The 23,524-nt window shown below is 43.0% G+C and overlaps 1 protein-coding gene across 3 annotated transcripts in view; it reads right to left on the bottom strand.

Annotated features, from left to right (window-relative positions):
• JPH1 (junctophilin 1) overlaps window positions 1-23,524 on the bottom strand; it is a 101,996-nt gene that overhangs the window by 75,274 nt on the left and 3,198 nt on the right. For all 3 annotated transcript variants that reach the window (XM_083187311.1, XM_083187312.1, XM_083187310.1), the window contains exon 2: window positions 1,204-1,957. In XM_083187311.1, the coding sequence (XP_083043437.1) occupies window positions 1,204-1,957 (754 nt within the window). The remainder of the gene's footprint in view (window positions 1-1,203; window positions 1,958-23,524) is intronic.

Genomic DNA, 23,524 nt, shown 5'->3' with positions numbered 1-23,524 from the left:
TGACTTCAATTTGAAAAAAAAAAAGTGTCTTATTAAATCAGATTCTCCTTGTACATCCTAGTCACACTAATGTGACAACATTACAGTTGCATGGGACCTGGTGGCTTCACTCACAACAGGCATCGCGGACAGCATGGCGCAATGGGGCTAGATGTAGTAGGACACATCTGTATTTAAACAACTCAGACAAATGTACATTATTTACAATGCAATGTCCACAATTCACCTGTATAAAGAATTTAAGCATGAAGTCATTTTTACAACCAATCCCGAATAAAAACACCCAGCCACCCTTCCCTAAAGCCTGGACTTACCTTAAGATGCCTTGTGTCACATTATCATTTTATTTGGATAGAAGTTTGTTTGCATCTATTGTTGCTCTAACTTATCACCTAAGACAGCCTGGGGCAAAAAGGAAGTGCTAGACTTCCTATGAGAGGAATAGAAGCTATTCAACTATAGCAACATAATGGGTTTCATTGTGATGTGTCACAGATCAGACAGCAGCCACATATGGACATGATTTGTAAATAGTCCAAACAAATACATTTTCTAAATGCACATTGGTTATCTTACTAGCAGTCAGTAGCAGCAGAGAGGACACGGTGTGTACTGTAAATGAGACCGAAGTACAGTTCCACCAGATGCACCTAGATCAGTATACAGCATGCAGAGAAAGCTCCATGGTTGGAACACTTCATCTCTTGGCGTGACAGTGGCAAGTGATCACATACAAGTCACAGGCTCACGTAATCATATTGTACATACTACATTTAGCCATGGTAAGAAAGCTATTCTTCCTGAATCCACATACATTTAATGCAAAGATTCATATTTACACTGCAAAAACCACTCCCTCTATGAATGCATATACATTATTGGCAGAATTAGGGCCCACTCCCCCCCCCCCCCCCCCCACCCCCCACTCGCAAGGCTTTTCGCCGAGTGCATGCACCCAGCGTCTACACATGCGCAGAAATGCTGCTGCGCATACACAAAGCAACAGTCCCCGTGTGAATGTGCAGCCATTGCGAATGAGCCAGAATAAGGGCCCTAGCCGGTCTTTTGAAGCTTTTCTGGGATGCAGTTCCTAAACCTCTATGTACAGGTTAAGCAGATTTGCCTTCAGCCCCTATACAATGGGCAGCAGTTGTAGAATGGGACAAAGTACACAAATATAATCTACTACAAAAAGCTACATACCTGGAAGCTGCTATCTCAACTTTAGTCCTCGCTACAGCTGCCGCTCTCTGAGCCGCCTCCATGGCACGGTCTACCTTCTCTTTCGTTTTGGTGTTCTTTATCGGTATAAGCTGCTTTCTTATTCCACGGACTAGAACGTTGTTTTTATACTTCCCTTCTTCTTTAGTGCCATCCGGGAAAATGGTACATCCATATCCATGCCTTCTGTTGTTCTGCCATTCACCCTCATATTTCATTCCATTTGAGCGCTCGCTTACTCCAAACCCCGTGCGCTTATCATTCTTCCACTCCCCCATGTAGGTTTCTGTAGTGGTGGCATCGACGTGATCTTCTACAGGACAATAATCAGAGTCTACATCCCCAAAGCTAATGGTAGAGTTGGCATCGCTGGAGCTTATTCTACTGATAGCCGCATCGCTTCTGACAGAGCTGCGCTTGCTAGATATGGAGATCTTGGACTCAGATTTTCGCAGTTTAATGCTACCCAAAAGCGAGCCTCTTCTGAACAAGCCTTTCTTCTTGCCGGTCATGAGCTCAGAGTCACTGTGAAAATTCAACACAAAGCCTCCTCGTGTCCCAGCAGGACTGTCTCCACCTATGTCATGCAGTACAGTGCCATTGCTTTGCTCACTGCGTAGTGAAGACAGAGAGGTTCTAAGAGGAGAACGTATTACTGTGGCCATTCCATAGGGAACACTCTGCCGCACACCATATCCGTGTCTCATACCTCCCATCCACTGGCCTTGGTATGTACCTGCAAAATAATGGACAAATTGTTAAACTAAACATAGTGGTTACATTCAGACAGCAATAGTTTCAATTCTCATAAGTCTTTCTCTGGTCTATTGCAGATTGCCTCATGCCGTGAAAGCTATTGTGCAATAGGTTAGCTACTGCCAGTAAACTATAATACTATACTATAATAGCAGTATTAGAATATAACTAATAAAACAATGCAGCCTTAAAAAAAAAAAAAGTATTATAGAATACCAATTAATGGAGCTACTTTATCTGTAGACCATACTCTTTGCATTTTTTAAAAGCATTTTAAATATTATTTTTAATATCATGAAGGTTGAAATGTAAGCGAGTAAGTCCAATTTTAATAAAAACTCGGATTACAAAATGTTAATTTTTCCATATAATCCTATTTCACACATGCATGTAACCCGCACGCACATTTACACAGACGCAGAGAAGAATCTGAGGATAGATCTTAAACCAACTACTAGTTTGCTTTGGGCCTCTATGATAAGCTTTACGCCTGATTTGTCTTATCGGGAACAAAACTGAGACAAGTATGAGACTAACGAGACTCCCAGCTTCCAACGGGCTCACTCTATGGATGTCTTTACAGTAATGTAATTACACTACACACCGCATGTAGGAAAACTGTCCACAATCAGACCCCAAGTAACCAAGCCTGGCAGGAAGAAAAGCAATACCGAATACAGGCTTGTGGATAGAACCCTTTCTGCATCTTAAAAACTTTCCTAAATAGTTATGCAACTTTAAATGATAAAACTGTTGATTAATTTTTCAAAAAAAAAACGTACAATTATTATGTTTAATAATTGTATAGTGCACTATTTTCAACTGGACTCAAGGCGCTGTACAGACATCTAAACAATGCACATCATACATAGGATTTGGGAAGTACAGCCATAGTCACACAGACATAAAAGAAAACCTTGCGAACACAGTAGGCACAATGTAGTGCTGGTGCAGGCATTTTGGATAATAAATTCCACGAGTTGTGTATTCCACCCTATCAAGGTACCAGGTGAGGCAGCCATCTTAAGCGCACTGTGTAGGATTTCCCTGGGTGATATAGGTTACCCGTATAAGAAATTACACAAAATGGGGTGATTGCAGTGTAGAGTAAGGTCCCAATAGATAGTCAGGTCCGTGTATTTTTCATCCCATCCACCAGAGTACCAGATGAGGCAGCCATGTTGGGCGCACTATGAAGATGAGCCATATAAAGAACCAACACAGATATGGGAGAGCGGATGCTGCACAGTGTGTGGAAACACCCATGTGAAACACATCCTGCCTTCAGAGGAACCATCTGAGGCAACCAGCTAGTCACTGCTACGTAAGTCACTGCTGGCAGGGTGTGCAACCTGTGGAGGTATACATTACAGGAAAAGCACACTGAGGTAGAAATACACTGTTGGAGGATAAAAAAAAATGGGGGATAATTTGGGAATCATTATTACAAGTCATAAATGTCCTGGTCTCATGGGGCAGAACAGGTGGGTGTGAGAAAGTAAGGCGCACATTCAAGTGTACTGGATGTTATTTTTCAGATAAAATAAATAAAATAAAAATGTAAGATTACTTTTTCGTATAAACTATGATGACATAATATTTTTGTAGAATTTAAGATTTTAACACCAAAATTTCAGAGAACAAGAACTTTTACAATAGTCTACCTTACAAAAAAAAAAAACTAGTGTCAGTAAGCTTAAACAACCAATCAACTATTGTACATGACTTATGGGAGCAGTTATTATCGGAAAACGTCTAGCTGAGGGCAGAGATCAATGGTTAAGAAACTAACAGTGACCAGATCTTTGAGCACCAATAATTACTATTCTATATACATTATGGGGAAATACAGACGTGGCCAAATTTGTTGGCACTTTACCCCAACAGCTCATTAAAACAATGCTTCATTCCTTCTGAAAAGTGATGGAATTAAAAGCTTTTTTTTGTGTATGTGTTGGTACCCCTTAGTACAACAATTGGATGTTATATAGTATATATAGTGATATTTCAAACTAATTGTTTCTTTGACTAGCATTATAGGTCTTCAATCTTCTAATCCAGGCCTGGTTAACCTGTGGTTCTAAAGCTGTGGTAAAATGCTTTACGAGGGACTTTTACAGCAAATAGAGAGCCACTGGTTGGCCAGGCATGTATATCTAATAAGACATTCAGCATATTGAAATGGAGAACAAATTTTTAATATTACAAAGCTAAAGTTCATGGGACTGGTACAAACCTCTCTGGACTCTGCCACAAGAGAAAAAGTTACCAAAAATTCAAACAAAAGAATTTTACGAATCAGAAAAAAAAGAAGCAAGGAAAATTTAGATATACAAGCTAAAATCCAAGGTCACGTTATGTCAGTTTCTGATAGTAAGCCTAGTTGGATGGTGCCGAGTACCAGCGGGCTCCATGGACTATGACCCAAGAGAACTCCACTTTTGAAAACAACAAACCTATATTGGAATTTTCTAAAATTCCTATAGGCCCAATGGCGAAATTTACTAAGATGGGAGTTCTATTGAAGATGGGATGTTGCCCATAGAAACCAATCCGATTCTATCTATTATCTTCTAGGAGGTGCTATATAAATAAGTCGAATCTGATTGGTTGCTATGGGCAACATCCCACCTTCAAAAGAACTCCAATCTTAGTAAATTTACCCCAATGTTTCTGGGAGAATGTTTGGGTCAACCCTTTGTCTTACCCAATCGACCTAACGATTGTTGAGCTATCGGCTAGATACCCGTCGAGGCGGCTGGAGCAGTTTGCTCAGCAAGAGTGGTCAAAACCACCTGCGTGCAAGCACAGAAGTCTCAATGTGAGCTGCAGAAATGCTTTATTGCAATCATCTAAAGATTATGAGGTTAGGGATCCCGTTATTTCTGTCAATTCCATTTGATTCAGTTGATTGAAAGAAACAAGGTAATATCTGATTTCTATTAAATATTGAATAAACAATGCTGGATAACAATTCCTTTTGACACTTTCAAGGTACTTCAGTGAAAAACAAGAGGAATTCTTTTTTCATGGAAAGGTACCAACAAATTTGTCCATGACTCTATATTGTTTCCATTGTGCACCTTGGGCTGACAATATTGGTGTAAAAAGGAATGAAGGAGTGGCAGAAAGAGGGATCCCAGACCAGCAGTTATAAGCTGGATAGTGTGAAAGAGTTACTCTGTTTAGAAGTAAGACATTATCCAGAGTTATTTCTTGGCATTCTGTATAGGGTGCAAAAATGGTTATGGCTGCAGTTCAATCCCATTTGGCTGAGAGAAAGAACAGACTTGTGTTCACGTTATATAACGATAACCGTGATGTACTCCAGGGAGGGTGAATTTAAAATGTGGGATATGAAACATCTGAGCTCAATGCTTAATGACCGTTAAATTACAACTATACAATATTTGTGTACTATGTGTACAAGTAGCCTGTACTTAAATGCATGCAACCTCTTCCTTCAGCATCAGTTCTATTATTACATGATTTGTCCAGCTGCAGGGTAGCGGACTTTACTCACATTGTAAATGAGGCCCAAATTCTTTTATGTCTACGTAGGCCCAAATTCTACAGTGGTACAATGCTACGATGCATTGCCATCTCATCACTCTTGGAACATACAATAAGGTTCTATTAGGCCGCTATGAGAACTGAATCTGTAGGTTTCCTGCATGTGCAAGAGAATATGGTACTGATTCCGGTCATTCTCTGGCATATTTGCACCGGGGACCGATGTTTAGCCTCTGCACATGCCTATATTAGCATATGCATATGTGCAGGGCTGCTGTATGGACGCCTTCAGCGACTTGCACAGTCGCTGAGGCGTTTGCACAGGGGTGGTAGGATGGAGGCGGCCGGGGGCATTTGCATGGGGACGTCCGGCTGATGACACAGGACGTCAGTTGCCCGCCCTTTTCCTCGAACCGGATGCCGCAAATATTGGTCAATCAAGACTGATCTATATTTGTGTGAACAGGGGGGAAAAAAATCATTCGATGGTCGACGACCATCAAATGATTTTGACCCCATACGCTCCCCTGCGAATGGATGTTTATGTAAAACATCCATTCACAATGTGGGGGGAATGTTTGCAAGGTGTTAGATGGGTCAGTAAGCAGCGATTTTACACAGCTCAGCGAGCCAAGCAGAATCAGACCCTAGATTTCAGGTTGCATGGACCGGATTTGTCAGAATAAATTTCTCCCATTTGTACAATGCAGTATTTAAAAAAAACTACAGTATATAAACAAGAAACCAAACAAAGAATACTACTACACAATTAAATCAAATGATCGATAATTCAGAACTTTTACAAAAAATTGTTACTGCAGTGAAATAGGCATGTAAGCTGAAATACTGGCTTCTGATGAAATGCATAGGTCAGTGGTTCCCAAACTTTGAATCATGGCACCCTACAGTATCAGAATATTTTTCAGGGCACCCCTAGGCCAAAAGTTATGTTACTGAGAATTTCAGAAATAAATATTAAATTAAATAAGTTGTGATTCAATTGTATCCTTAGGTCCAGTTATGTTGTAAGGAACATGATTCACTTCTGTTTATCCACATATTTTATAATTGGCACTGATTTTGCCTATTTCATTGGCCATACAAAATTTTAATTGGTTCTGGACCACCACCCTGAGGCACCCCTGCAACTGCTCCGAGGCACCCCAGGGAGCCTAGGCGCACAGTTTGGGAACCACTGGCATAGGTGCACAGAAACATACCAGGGCTAACCACAAGTACACACTATCAATCCGGGTAAAGCTCACATGGTGTTTGGATAAAATACTAACCCTCATGTCATTCCTATTACTACCCTGAGATAGTATAATAGCTACTGTACATCGTCCCCTAGTTGGAAGAATAGGTGAGTATGGATGGTGTAGTGGTTACTGCCTCACAGCACTGAGGTCATGGGTTCGATTCCCACTACTCCGGTTTCCTCCCACATTCCGAAAAATCTACTGGTAGGTTATCTGGATCCCAACAAAATCAGACCTAGAATGAATGTGTGTGCTTGTATATGGCAATATAGATTGTAAGCTCCACTAGGGCAGGGACTGATGTGAGTGTTCAAACATTCTCTGTAAAGCGCTGTGGAATATGTGTGCGCTATATACAGATGGAGCCGGCTCAATCCATGCAGGGGATGGCGATTCTATCGCCATCCCCCCGCAGCGGCTAGCTACCGCCAGGGGCACGAGCGCACGAGACGCTCGCGCGCCCCGTGGCAACGGAGCTTGGTGGGGGTCCCCGGCTGCCTCCCCTGCCGTCACTACCGGTCCCCCTCGCCGCCCTGACCCCCCTGGCACGTCCCAGTGTCTATCGCCTGCGCACGCCAGAGAGGAGAATCTCGCAAGCACCGGGCACAGATAAAGCCAGCTCCACCTGTAAATAACTGGTAATAAATAAATTATAATCTACTTACCAAGCAGAGTTAGGCCAAATTTCTATTGAAAATGCTGGGGAAAGGCCAGAACCCTGTATCTCCCAAGTCTTGAGAAACCACCAGTTTCCCTTGTAAGAATTTATTTTGTTTTGCTTAGAACAAATGTCTGCTATAGTGGTTGGGAAGCATCTTTGAAGAAGAGAGTCTGCAACTGGGCATTACCTCAAATTCTCATACTCACTGGTGCCCCCAGAGTAACACGATGTAGAGATGGCCCTCAACGATTTCTAATAATCGATGGATCATGGCCTATAGTAAGAACCCAGGTTTCCCACCATCAAGGGTTCATGTATACCCTCCCCTGCAAAGCCCTGTGCCCAGGCCAGTCAATTTGTGTAACCATCAATGGTAATTCACTGAATTATTTGTATACATTAATTTTTACTTGATAGTTCATCATTGATGGTAAAAAAAAAAAAAACAATGGCAATCCCGTACATGAGGTGTTCAATATATGGTGAATGCAGCCCTCAAAAGGAGTTTTCAATATGAGCACACAACATTTAATAATCTTGAGGTTAGCGTGGCCAATATAAATTGGATTGCTTCAGATAAATGGAATCCAACTGGTTTTGCAAGATTTTAGTCTTCATGTGTGAGGCCAACTGGCTTACAGTGACGCATCACTATCAGACTGGAATATACAGTATATGGCCATACTCTTCTGAATGGCATATTTAAAAAATATATATTTTCTGTTCTTACAGTACATGTTTATATCCGTGTAAGTATTTGTAGTTTTAAAATCTGGTAAGTGAACAGCAAAAAAACAAACAAAAAAAAAACCACACATCAGCACAGAGCAGTTAAAGTTTAGCGTTCTGTGTTACATTTCAGTAAGTGGGAGCTAACATTACTTGACACTTATGCATGAAAATTCTCAGACAGTCACACCAACTCCATGGTACTTGTAGTCATAAAAAGGGCAGCCAACGTTTCAAATAGAAAGATATCACTATTGGTTACGTCCAGTTTAACATCACATCAAGAGACCCATTAAAAGGCCACATAAGGATTTTTGGTACTTGTGTATTATAGTGGCGCCCCTGATGTACATCGCGCAATGTTTTTATCGCATCACATGCCATGCACCCGATGGCATGCGATGCGACGCGATTTTTGCCCCCTATGCGATGAAACATTGTATAAGCACCCAAATGGGTGCTTACAATGTGAAATGCACCCCCACTATAAACGTGAACCCGAAGCGTGGCGAGCGCAGCGAGCCCGCGTCCTCCGACCTTTTCATACCCCCCACTATCCACGTCGGCGTGGAGTTGAGAATAGAAAGTGTGGCGAGCGTAGCGAGCCACCGAGCCCCGCGGATACCTTTGAAGCCTGCGAGGGGATGCCGATACCTGTGAAGGTATCCGCATCCCCTCGCGGGCTCGCCACGCTTCGGGCTTCTATTCTCAACTCCACGCCGACGTGGATAGTGGGGGTATGAAAAGGTCGGAGGGCTCACTGCGCTCGCCACGCTTCGGGTTCACGTTTATTGTGGGGGGGGGGGGGGGGGTGGTGGTGGCGTGGGGGGTGCATTTCACATTGTAAGCACCCATTAGGGTGCTTATACAATTTTTAATCGCATCGCATTGTATGCCATACACAATGTCATACAATTTTAAAATTGTATGACATTGTGCGATATCGCATCGCATACCTTATGGTATGCGATGCGATGGGCGCCGCTATAATACACAAGTACCGGATTTTTTTTTTTTTTTTTTTTAAGTACACACAGTTGTAGTCCTAGCCATTTCCAAACCAACCAGCCACTAGTCACTACTTAAGTGTGTATCAATACTTGCCCATTAAGAATATACCTATCCCTTGTGACCTCTGCTTGTCAAAGTAATGCTAACTTCCAACTGATAATCCTAGTACATTACAGTATAAAAAGGTTTATAAAAAACGGGGAAAGAAAGAAAAAGTGGTCAAGCTTTTCCTTCTTCACACACAGAGGGTATGTCTATTTATTGGATATAGCATTGCAAATCAATGCAAAACATCAGTAATAATAAAGTTACCAAAAAAACAAACAATAAACACATATTAAAAAATAAACTTAACAGTATTCACATGCATCAATATTTATTTCAAGTGACAGTGAAAGGGGCAGTGGGATTCATGCTGAGAAAGCAATGCTGGGAACCTTCTTCCATACTAGTGGCACACAGTATGTATCCACACTAAAGAGTACATGTGGGGACAAGCTAAGAACAGGAAATAGTTCTATGTAGTCTGTATTGTTTTGCTGTGCAAATGCCATCACTGAAGCATTGAAAGATTTACTTTTCCAATGTGGGTGGCCACCGCCGATCCATTTTGGAGGGTTTAGTGGCAGTGAGCTGTATCATCAAACCATAGTAAAGATGCAAGAAGAAATGTAGAACACAATTGTTCATTAAACCTGAATACTGCAGAGGATGACAGTCTATTTAAACAGACGCAAGGTGCGTGCAGGCACAGCGAACAGGGTGTTCGCTGAGCGCACGCACCCAAGTGTGCGGGTGGGGGGCGTGGAGCGGCAGGCCGGCCCATTTACATATGGGAATGCCCAGCTAGGCATTCTCATGCAATAGCACAAATGACGCGGGTGCAGGGAGCGGCTTCCTCCTGAGCGTCCACTCATATGTAAGTTACTTGAGAGTCACTTTTATATGTGTGCACCTTCGCCATCATTCGATAATCGCTGACCATCGAGTGATGTGGGTGGATCCCCCTAGGCTGCGAATGGATGTTACTGTGTACTTTTTTTAAAAACAAGATAGACAGAGATAGATGGTCAGTGGTAAAGCAAACGCTTTAGCTTTACCGTTTGAAATTGTTCAGCTTGCATGCACTATATCAGGGGTGGCCAACCGGTCAGAGGTAAAGAGCTGAAAAATATCTTTAGTCAAGCTAAAGAGCCAACAACATCGCCAAAAATAGGAGTGGTCTATTTGGACCCCTGCGGTGGGTGTAATACACATATGCCTCCAATAGTGCCAGATACACATATGCTCCCATGGTGCCGAGTATGCTCCCACGGTGCCAGAAAGCTGCTATGCCCCCACAGTGCCACCATCTGCATTGCCCCCACAGTGCCACCATCTGCATTGCCCCCACAGTGCCACCATCTGCATTGCCCCCACAGTGCCAAAAAGATGCTATGCCCCCACAGTGCCACCGTCTGCATTGCCCCCACAGTGCCACCGTCTGCATTGCCCCCACAGTGCCACCGTCTGCCTTGCCCCCACAGTGCCACCATCTGCCTTGCCCCCACAGTGCCACCATCTGCCTTGCCCCCACAGTGCCACCATCTGCCTTGCCCCCACACTGCCACCATCTGCCTTGCCCCCACAGTGCCACCATCTGCCTTGCCCCCACAGTGCCACCATCTGCCTTGCCCCCACAGTGCCACCATCTGCCTTGCCCCCACAGTGCCACCATCTGCCTTGCCCCCACAGTGCCACCATCTGCCTTGCCCCCACAGTGCCACCATCTGTATTGCCCCCACAGTGCCACCATCTGCATTGCCCCCACAGTGCCAAAAAGATGCTATGCCCCCACAGTGCTAATTTACCAGCAGCAGCACTCACCGTTGTTGCTGCTGCTGCCGGGCTGGGAGAGGACAGACTTGCGTCCCCCTGCAGCCTTGTCCACGAGGGGAGGAGAGCACAGCACACCGCGCGTCCCCTTCCCCCCTCACTTCCCTGTGACTGGGCCATCCGTCAATCAAAGCTCGCGGGCCGGCTCCTGATTGGATGCCGGCCCGCGAGCTCTGATTGGCGGATGGCGCAGTCACAAGGATGCACAGTGAGGGGTAGGAGAGATGCGCGATGCGCTCTCTCCTCCCCTCAGGACAAGGGAAGTTAGGGACGTTGGGGACAGACGGCGGGCTGCAAGAGAGCCGCAACTCAGCAAGGGGCGAGCCGCATGCGGCTCGAGAGCCGCGGGTTGGCCACCCCTGCACTATATTGTTCATTCTGTAGCTCTGGGGAGTTCAAAGGAAATTCTTAACGATAGTTAGTTGCCTTTATCACATAGAGTGACTGCTGGGTCACGCGGCGGCAGCGAGTGCTGGGCAGAGAAGAATAAATCATCAAATGATTTCTCAGCTGTTCAGCCACATGCAAATGGATGTGTACGCGTTCACATCCCTGCAGGGCTGCATTTACCTGCTCGCTAGCCTGCAAAAACAGAATCGGGCCCTTGGTCCACATCACACCACCAAGTTAGTGTCAATATTATGGTGGGATTCAATTGTTTATGCATATCTCTCATGACCCATCTAAAGTGATGGCAGATCAGGGGGAGCAATTACATATTGTTTATTATCATATCCTGAAGTGTCAGGTTTTGAACTGCTGATGGTGGACACCCATTAAGCTAGTGCTCCTGCTAGAACCCGCCATCTTTGAAAAACGATGCAGTTCCTCTTCCCTGCCTAGGGTGTCGCTGTCTGCTGAGGTGTTTCTAGCACAGGTCTGTTTGCATATCAGTGCTAATATACAGACCACACGGTGCTAGAAGCACTACAGCAGACAGTGACACCCCAGGCAGGGAAGATGAACTGCATGGGTTTTCAAAGATAGCGGGTGCTAGAATGAACACTACATTAAGCAACTGAATTCCACTATATGACTGCATACTAACAGCGACCTTTTCACACTACAACAGTGCAGCGTCTAAACACTCCAATCTGCCAGATTTCATAGAGGCCGTGATAAGCATCCAGGACGCTCAATAAAAATCTATTACAATGTTTTATTTCAGCAGACTCTGTCACTCAGAGTAAATTAAACACTTATCGGCAGTGACACCTAGAATAAGCTTTAATTCTGCAGCCGAAATAAAGGAAATGAAGAATTTTAGGCAATGCGGATAATTACTGTGTTCAGAAACGACCGTCTGACTGCGCAGGTAACATGGTGCCTTAGTGATGTCCATCACATTGCGGATTTAGTCTGGAACTGATTTACATTCAGAGATTGTTTTGGGGGAGCCAACGGGAAGCTTCAGCAAAACTAAAGGCACATCGTGACCATTTTGAAGGTGTCTCGCAGAATACAAATGCGATCCCATACGCAAACATGGCGCCAGCACCTCATTTTGTGCAACCATAGGGTTACACATAGGACTACATTATCAAAGGATCGGAGACAGGAGTTGCGCATTTGTACACAGCTGCTTGGATCCGAGATGCAGCCTTAGGAGGACTGAATGCTACAGTATAAGCATATTTTTGCCCATCCAGTGCATACAGGATCACAGTTACCAATGTACTACTGTACATCCCCGAATCAGGCCTGAAGTTAGATAAAAAGTTGTGGTCTCGGCGCTGCGATGCCACACACACAAAAAAGGCATGCCACTCAGGTAGCTAGAGTTTAGGTTAATATGAGTAGCACATTTGTGTATGGGCAGATTATTGCGTCAATTCATTATACAACAGATGCTAGTAAATTCTAAAATGTTACATTAATGAATGACACTTCAAGACTCTTCATATGTTTGGATTTTTACCAAATATGAAAAGAGCCATTACCATAGAAACCCTTCCACATGATCACAAAGATTCTGAAGCAACAACCAACCCACACACATCAATCTTATCCAAGAAATGAAGTGAATTATGCACTCACAAAAGGTGTTCAATGAACAACACGTTCTAAGAATTAGGGAAAAAAATAAAATTAACTCGCTTACAATACTTTACCGCAGTTATTACACACACAGTGCCAGATGCAGAGCTGGTAGGAAAATTAGGACACATTGCACATTTCTGCAACAATTCCTATGTATATTGGAGATGCACACAGATCTGCATGGTCAGTGGATGATGACAAGTCAACATCATCAACAGGCATAAAGCGCTTAACTGCAGGTTTGCATGAGACATGTTCCCCACATGAGAATACATCTGTTCCGCCTCTCTGGTCTTTATACAGGGAATTCAAAAAGTCCCTCTGCAAATTCTGGCTGCAGATCTTTGCAAAGAGGAACAAAGCCAGTGGGGAAGTCCACGCAGGAACAGAGCCACTAAATAAAGTGTTAAAACCATTGTGTTGTCTTATAGCTTAGTGCACATTCTCTGCGGGGAGACTCGCTTGGCACACAGTCACTGTGGATTGACAATTTGAAATTCCTTTACTTGTTGGGTCCATAATGCTTCACCCTCTGGTTAGTGATTTTACATGGGTTGTGGACCTGCATGGCGCAAAGGTACTCCGCGCCAAATGGTATCACTGCCAAATGCATTATCTTATATTTAAACTTAAATTTACTTGAAACAGATAAAAATGAAACATTCTGCCACAGATATCCTTAGGACAGAAGATCGTCAAATGTAGATTTCATGAAAAAATCCTTACATTTTACCTAAGGCACTCAATATTTAAAGACTTCATATATATTCAAATGAGAAAACCCAATCCTAAAAATAAGTTCAATTTCCTTTTTATCAAATATGCAGATTCTCTGGAGACAATTTGCCTTTATATGTGCACCTGAAGTATTCTTAAAATTGTTAAAAGTAAAAATCTAGTTGTAAAGGAAGATAACTGTACTGAAGTAGGGATCTGGAACAAAATCAAAGCATCTCGCTAAATGAATAGTGTAAACCACTGAAACAAATGAGCATTGCTGGCAATTTATTTTTCACACAGGCACATTACCTAAATAAGAGACAAATGTTTTTGAATCAATTGGGTAATTAATCTTACAAGACTTTATGTATAAAATCATATAAAAAGGAGAGTATGATTGATTGGTGTGCGTGCCTTTGTAACTATGGGGAATATCTACTGCAGGTCCATTTTGAGTCCCTTATAAAATCGATCAGAATAGAACCAACATCCCTACAAAAATCAACTACAATGTTTCTATTCCAAATAAGGAATCAAATCTTATTATATCATTTATGTCCATTCTGCTTTCAGTGGTGCTTTGGTTTCTATTTGAAGGTCTAAATCTGTTTTTCACCCTTCATAGAACAAAAAAAAAATAATGTAAAAATAAACTAAAAATGGACTAAAAAGCAACAAAACGGTACTTATGTAGTAGATGGGCGCCCACTAAGCAATTTGCTTAGTGGGCTATTTTGCGTAGGAAAATCACATTGCATGGGCCATTTTAAGGGCCGTGCGATGCAATTTTCCTATGTTATTTATTCACTGCTCTGTTAGCCCTGGGGGATCGAATTGCATCGCACCTCCCACAAAATCGCATGCAATTTTATAGGGTGTACGATGCCATTACATTAGCTATACAATAATATCATTGTATGACATACAATGAGGTTTTAGGCACCCCCCACTATCCACGCCACCCGAAGTGTGGGGAGCACAGCGAGCCCCGCGAGGGGCGGCGGAACGTGTCCTCCAACCTTTTCATACCCCCACTATCCGCGTCGGCGTGGAGTTGATTTTATATAGTGTGGCGAACGCAGCGAGCCCTGCGAGGGGACGAGGAATACATGTAAAGTAATCCTCATCCCCTCGCCACGCTTCGGGCTGGGTGGCTTGTTGCGCTCGCCACACTATATAAAATCAACTCCATGCCAACGTGGATAGTGGGGGAATGAAAAGGACGGAGGATGCGTTCCGCTGCGCTCGCCACGCTTCGGGGTGGCGTGGATAGTGGGGGGTGCCTAAAACCGGACAATTGTTTTATCAATTGTCTGGGTTAAAAGTTTGTGAACATTTTTTATATTGGCTAAGGAGAAAGTTTGGTACTTTTTTCCTAGCACGGCGCCCGCAATTTTGATTGTATTGATCGGGTCGGAATAATTGTGTCGATCGCATCGCATGCCAACCAAATCGCATGCGATGGACACGACAATGTAAAATGGTCCCTGAGACCCAATTTTACATTGATTTCAATGTAAAAAGCCGCCAAACCCTGTATTTTAATAGCAAACCCCACCTGATGGCTGAAATGGGCCTTCATTGTTAACGCCACCCCACTATTGACGCCAACCCGAAGCGTGGCGAGCGCAGCGGTACGCGTCCTCTGACCTTTTGAAACCCCCACTATCCACGTCGGCATGGGAGTTGATTTTCTAAAGTGTGGCGAGCGCAGCGAGCCACCGAGCCCGAAGCGTGGCGAGCGCAGCATAACTTCACAGGTATACGCGTCTGTACGTGGATAGTGGGGGTATGAAAAGGTCGGAGGACGTGTACCGCCGCCCCTCGCTGCGCTTGCCACGCTTCGGGTTGGCGCCAATAGTGGGGTGGCGTTAACAATGGGGGGGCATTAACCATACTTTATAACCATATACAATGAGAAATTGGCCATGTTGGCCCATTTCCCATTCTTCCCTATGTAAAATCGCGTTGATCGCATCGTGGGCCATTATAATGCGATTTTAACTTTAAAAATCATTTAACATTATTCTCTATGGGAAAATCGCGTTGATTGCATCGCGGCCCATTATAATGTCCCGCGATGGACACTATATACGCGATTTTCTCTTTTACCGGCAAATAAACTGGTGATTGACAGAAAATCGGGTCCATCGCGTCGAACGCATGCCTTAAGTACCTTAAACTTAAGGCATGCGATCAACCCGACAGGCGCCGTGCTAGGAAACAAGTACCGAAAGTTTTTTTGGGGATTCGTTACTAAAGAAACCGTTATAAGTTTTACTCTTCCACCATAAATGGTGAGTAAGGTACGCCATCATTTCCGGCCTACCTTTATTAAAGTTAAACACTCCTACACATTGGGCACATCTTTTTTTTTTTACATGTACCACGAATAACTGAAGTCTATAAAGCCATCCTATGACACCTTTATAAAAGAAACTTTGATGTGTGGACCACCTGACACCCAAGAGTGAGTTGGGGTACGCCCTCCTTCTTTGCACTTCTAAAAAAATTATATTTCGGGGTGCGTGAGGTACACCATAAATTGTGGAAAAACCTCCTCCCTATAATCACGGTTTAATTGTCTGACACATGATATATTCATTTTTCACCAAGAACACTGGGAAGATTGCACGGCTGTGGGATATTGGAAGATAACGAATACATAAAGAAACCTTTATGAGTTTGAATACCACAAAAACTACCGTGAGTTGGGGTATGCCCATACTGTAAAGATACCTTTATGTACTTGTTACTCTTGTGCTCTTGGTGAGTGAGGTGCGCTGTGTAAATTTCAGCACCTCGTATACTAACAACACAACCTATATCACAAGTCTACACATGATTTGTATGTTTTCCTTTTCCGAGCTCACGTAAGAAGATTCAACTGCTTTTCACACTTTGGAACAGGACATTCCAGGATCCCACCAAAGAAACCTTTATAAGCTTCGTATCAACTTACATAAACGTGAGTTCGGTACGCAAAACCGCTCACTCATCTTTATTAAAAAAGCACATACAACTTTGATCCACACATGTTCTAAGAATTTTTTATGTCTTTATCTCACTTGAAACCGATCATCATGACTGGACCATAACATCACCAAAGAGACTGTGTCATAAAGGAAGACTACAATTTACGACCTCCATAAGTATACTTTGCGCCCCATTGTCTGTTAGTTCCAATTTTTCTGTTTGTATGGTAAGAAAGTGTGGGCCACATACGATTCTGTCATCAAAATTTCAGGTTTAGTTATTTGGTTGTCAGTAGATTGTAGGCTATACCAACTGAGGTAGAAGAGGTCTTAAAATGCAAACTGTAATACACGATGTTTAATACTCACAGACTTTTACCCCTTTCACATCGTAAAGCTGGGTCGGACCCAGGTCTGGAGTTCACATTAAGGGGGGTATTCAATCTCAGGATATACCGGCAGTCACGACCCTGTCCCTTTCTCAGCAACTTGCTGGTTTATCGGCAGGTATGTCAATGTCCTGCCTTCCAATTGGGGAAAAGGGGGAATTGCTGTGTAAACGGCCATGTATTGTCGAGATACGGCCATGATCTCGACAATCCATGACCGTTTTCAGCAAAATGGGTCCGACAGCTCTTAAAGTCAGGTCCGTTCTGCCGAGATGCCTCTTCAATGCTGTCGGAAATGACAGGCGAATAGGTTCCCGCTGCCATTTCCCGCATCGGAAATAGCGGCAGGGATTAAATACTCCCTAAACCTGAGTCTTTCATTATACAGAGGGCGACCCGGGTCTGACCCTTTTTATAACCCGGGTCAAATCGACTGTATGGTCTACCAGTTTTAGAAGCTGTGGTGCTTTCAAACCACACCTCGATCCGTTTCTATACTTCACCAACAAGGCAATACCCGGGTCCGAGGTGTGAAAGTGGCATATATATGTGTCTCATTGCATGACAAATCTTCCCTTCACAGTTTCTACACACTTTTCATGTATTATAATAACACGTGCACATTCTGTCCATAATACACAGGCCTAAGTAGGCAACCACACAGATACCTTGCATTATGGGCCGGATTTGGATATGTACACAAACCCAATGGCTTATGTATAAATCTAATGTTTGGAAATCTATGCAGGCACTAGACCAGTGGTAGCCAACTCCAGTCCTCAAGAACTACCAACAGTTCACATTTTCCAGACAACCTAGCTGCTGCAAAGGTGTAATCATTACTTACCTACAGTAAGCACCCGCTATCTTTGAAAACCCATGCAGTTCCTCTTCCCAGCCTAGGGTGTCGCAGTCTGCTGTTGTGCTTCTAGCACAGGTCTGGTTTGCATATAAGTGCTGTAAGGCAAACCAGACCTGTGCTAGAAACACCACAGTACACAGCAACACCCCAGGCAGGTAAGAGGAACTGCATGGGTTTTCAAAGATAGCGGGTGCTAGAATGAACACTACTTACTGACACATTTTAAATGATCCACGGGTGGAGTTAATTACTTCACTTGTGATTCTGTGAGGAGATCTGGAAAACATGCACTGTTGGTAGCTCTCAAGGACTGGAGTTGGCTACCCCAGCACTAGACCAATACTGCACATGTACAGAATGGGTCTTGCCCTTATTCATGTCACTGTTAGCTGCAGCATGTCAACGTTTTGTAGTCGTGCCAGGGTCTTCGTTAATGGGTGTAGACTTCCAGGACCTAGGGGTCTGGATCCTACAACGAGTCTGCAAATATCGGAAGTTGTGACCAGTGATGTTTACTCAGATCCCACAGATGTATGCAGAGGTATCCTGCTGTATTTGTATTTTATTAGTACAGAACTGAGCAGCCGCTTCCCCACAGCTGTGCTTGAAAATAACTTGTGCATGCTTGTGTAGTGAGAGCCAGTTCTGATTCTACATTATTTGTACCACAGTTTAAGCTGCTGCTTCATTTTTTTTTTCTCCAAACAAGTGACCAGAGGCAGAATCAGCTTCTATGTATACCTATGTATAGGTATATAGGATGCATATCGCTGCTTTACAGAGTGAAATAGAGGTGATCCGCAGCTGCTGTGTGTTTACACATGGACACTTACACAACATTTCCCTGCAATTATTTACTAAGTACACAACATTCATCCTGTGCACACTCAGCTGCTTCTCTCTTCCAGGAGACTTACAATTCTGGCAAAGTACAGTATAACACAGCAATCACATTACATTATACACATTTCTGTTTAACCTTACTTTTCTAAAATAAATGTATTGCCCTGTACATACGGGGCGACGAGAGCTTTGTGCTGTGTAATCAAGTTCAGCACAGATTGCTCAACATACAGCAATGCACCAGCGATGTACTGTACCAGCGATGTGTGCTGAGCAATCGGTCACAAAGAGAGAACGCTGTGATGACTGACCAGATGTATAATGCATGCATGTACTATATAGTCTTGCCTGTATATAGTCTTGCCTGCACAGCCTAATTTAGATGCCGCATATTGGGATCGAATCGGGATGGAATGCGCTTGAAAATCATTCGATTTGGATTCGATTTCAACTTTCCAGGCAAAAGAAATATATCAAATAGAAAAATAGTCAAATTGAACTGCGTGTATTGGGCAGTAACAAATTGACTTTATATAACAAATTTACTGTATGGTCACAAATCTGCAGATCACAGGTTGCTGCGTAATAATATTGAATAGCCCCGGCAGATAAATTAGTGTGCAGTAATTAATGCGCTAATTGAATACGGCACTTTGAAATTATAAAAGAGTTGATTGATCTGTTTATTTAGGGCAGTAAGCCAGATTTATAACTCTTATGCAGAGGTAACAAAACAGCTGAACTAAAGAAAGGTTTACTTCCCACAACACATTTATTCAGGGGGGATTTCCAGGTTTCCGCAATAGTCCACTGCACATTGTACTCTTTATAAAATACCTTTACCCATGTAAAGGTATAGTGCAGCGGTTCTCAAACTGTGTGTACTGACCCCAAAGTGGGTTCCGACCTTCTCAGCATGGGGTCATGACTCCATGCTGCTGATCATCAGGCTGATGACTTTTCTAATCTCAGTCAGTGATTCAAGGAGTCTGAAAGATCAGGTGAATTGTCTGTTATATTAGACTCCTCCCATCATTTTGTGTCTCCACAATGCTGTCATGTATGTGCTGCCTGCTGACTACACACATGATGTGATGACCTTCTGCAGTCACTTGCTGGGGTCCTGTCATTAATTTTATTGTCTGATGGGGTTCCAGAGCAAAATAGTTTGAGGACCCCATGGAATATACCCCTACAATGTAGTGAGCGAGGACCAAGGGTGCAAGGACCAGACGGCAGAGTGGGTGCGGTGTACAGATATCAGAGCAGGAGTGTGGCTGCATAGCAGAGCGGGAGTAGGGGCGGTCTAATTACCTCTGTAACACTGAAATAAGTTAAATCGTAACATTGATCTGTTCTTACAAATACACATCATAGAATAACTGCGAGTAGATTCTCTTACAAGCCAGATTTTTTTTTTTTATTAAAAAGGATTGTCAATAGTTCCACTAATAAAAATTACAGCAAAGTGAAAGGGTAATAAAGTGTTTTATATTGGGAAGATGAAGTTTGACTTATGGTGTGTACACACGGTACTTTTTGCCTTCCGATGTTGACGATATAGTCAACATCGGATCGGAATCGGATGCAGATCGCAAGGGTTTTAACCCTTCAGTTCCAGATCCAATTCCGATGCGCGTTCACGTATTGCAAGGCAGAAAGTCTTGTCTGCCTTGACTATATAGTGCAGATCTGCACTATATAGTCAGACTTGTATGCAAATCGGATGTGCCTTCAGATACTATCCACGATCCTATCTGATCGGATCGTGGATAGTATCTGAAGGCACATCTGATCGTGTGTACACAACAATAGGGTCATGCTCCAACAAATGTCATTATAAAAGTTGTGAATACAACAATGGGGCATAGCCTTGTAGAAGATAGGCCGCACTTATTTTCAGCATGGTATCGGCTCTTAGTCTCACCAGAACATATATTTTGGCTCATTGCCTATAATTGGTTGGCCACCCCTGATGTATACACTGTTACTTAAATCAATTACTTAATAATATAGCATATTGTTTACTGCAACAGACATCCTATCACTGCCTTTACCATTCATTAACAAATTAAAAGTTTTTTTTTTTAATAAAATCATTTTATTTAAGAGCATTTACATTATATATAATCTTAATGTTGCGTAAAATATATTAAACTATATCTTACATGTAACCTACTTTACACCTAGAAGTCTTAATTGTATTCACATCCATTAACTCGGGGGCGATTCAATCGTTTGACACTCCCATCTAAAGTGACTGAGAGCTATTCAATTGTTTCAGGTGCTTTCTTGCCCCCAAATGCATGGGGTTAGCAGTGTTAAGTGGCTTCTCCTGTGCTAAGTGTGCTGCAGTTCAGGCACACCCAGCGGATATCTGCTCGCACCTCTGGAGCCTTGATACTGGTCACCCAAAAAACTAGCATTAACTGCTTCTACAAAATGCTAAAAAAAAGTGGTGAGAAATCTAAATGATGTATTTGACATGAACCATGATGTTCCTTTTCAGACCTGCACAAACTTTGGGATGAATTGGCATTCCAGTTTTTACATTTCAAAAGCATGGTACACTACAATTGAATGCAGCAAGCCTGAGTGTAATGTGCATCATCTTGACAATAGATTTGAAGCGCATAACATTCCATGTACAGAAATCAAGGCGGAATTTAAGAAACACCTAAAAAAATTAAATAAAAGCTAAATAATACTTATTTTTTTAATAAAACACAGGGGATGTCACGCATTTAAGAATACACGTTCACAGGCATTTGTTACCACACTGCTTGAGCCCCAGCCAAGATGGCCATTCATAGCACAGCAATTTTATCAAACGCTACAAGGACCATTGACAACATTTCTCCTGATTATTACTTTGACGTGTGTTCAGTCTGCATGAACTGGAATACCATAGATTAGAACAAGCGGATGTCATACCATGATTTTCTACCCTTACAAACATAAAAGGGAGCTTAAGCTTTCATTTTTAGCATAGAGGGGAATATAACCTAGGCAACCCATCCATTTGGAAACTAAGGGATCTAGGCCTGTTTCAGGATTCATTTAATTGGAATAAGGACCAGGGCAATGTAAGAAGAGCCTAATGCAGGAGATATAAGAGATCTCTTGTGTGAAGACAAACAAACGGTGCAATCTTAATTATTCCCGATGGGGACTGCGGTCTGGGAAATTTACCAAACTCTGAAATCTTGTTCGGTGCTTGGGTCCAATTAGTGCTGCCCATGTATAAATGAAAGGCGGCATACAGTATATGCAATAACGACATGCCCAGTATGTCAGTATACAGTATATGCAATAACGATATACTATGAAGGATATCAGGGAATAACGGCGCTGCACCTGGTCTCTGGGAACAAACGTTGGACAACCCTAATTTAGCCCGGACACAGAACTGTGGTTAGTCCTCACCCAATAATGAAATATTGGTATATTTAACAAAACTGATGATAAATCATGAATGCACCACATGTTAACACATCCTAACCAGGTCCATATACAAAGACCTTTGGAACCTTATTCTGGTCCGTTTGCACGGCTGTGTGCGTTCGGACGGGGCCGATATTTTCGCACTGCGCATTTCTGCGCTTGCGCTGGGTGCGTGCAACCACGGCGAACAAACTGTTCTTGCAAACGGAGGGCGGGAGAGGTGCTGTGGTATATTAGCAAATGGGAACGCCCAGCATTTTATGGGCGTTTCCATGAGAGCGCTGGGCATGACGCAGGTGCGGGGGGCGGCCAGCTGACATCACCGGATGTCAGCTGCACACCCACTTCCCTCCGAATGTGCACGTAGATCTAAGGTTGCTCTGAGCAACCTTAGATCTGCGTGCACATTCCACATCATTCGAAGGTCGACGACAATCGAAGGATGTGGGTGTCCATTCACAGCCAGTGCGAACGTACGCACCTTGCGATTGGTGGGCCGGCGTACCACCATTTGCAAGCCGGGATCTGGTTCACTCATAAGGATGCGAATTCACAGAATCCCCCCCCCCCAGTTGATTGTCTGAAACAATCAAGATCCATACATAAAAGGCAATGGCTTAACCCCTTATTTTTATATTCCTTTAAAAAAATAAACAGTTTTCTACAATATATAAATTGTAGAAAACTGTATATATTAAATATATATATAAATCTCCCCACTCAGGGTGTGCATTTCAACAGCCACTTTCATAAAGCAGTATCCCATGTAACGCATTCAGTTTTCATTGACCTGATCGTACTCATTAATGAGACCTCTGTAAATATATGTCCCAGGGGTCCTCTGATTCTGGAGTATAGGATAGGGAAAAAAAGATTTCCCATTCCAGAATGTCAGCTGAGATAGGGACAATCAATAAATCTCATTAGGTTGCTTGGTCCCACCCCATAGACTTTATTATTAAAGGTACCCCCAAAAAACGCTGGGTGAGATCTATCAAAGCTTGGAGCGAGATAATGTGGAGAGAGCTAAAAGTAGCAATCAATAAGCTCCCCATAAACACTAGACGATATAGTTTACATACGTTATCGCCAGTGATTTCCCTTGAAATCCCAGGCACACAATACAGTGCATACACCATGAACAATATCGTTCAGTGAGGTCACCCGGCCAAAATGAGAAATATCGTTTGAAATATGGATAAGGGTGTATGGGGCTTAACTGACAA

The sequence above is a fragment of the Crinia signifera genome, chromosome 5, assembly GCF_055691185.1.
Source record: "Crinia signifera chromosome 5, ASM5569118v1, whole genome shotgun sequence".
NCBI lineage: Eukaryota > Metazoa > Chordata > Amphibia > Anura > Myobatrachidae > Crinia > Crinia signifera.
This window is presented reverse-complemented; position numbering and strand designations above follow the sequence as displayed.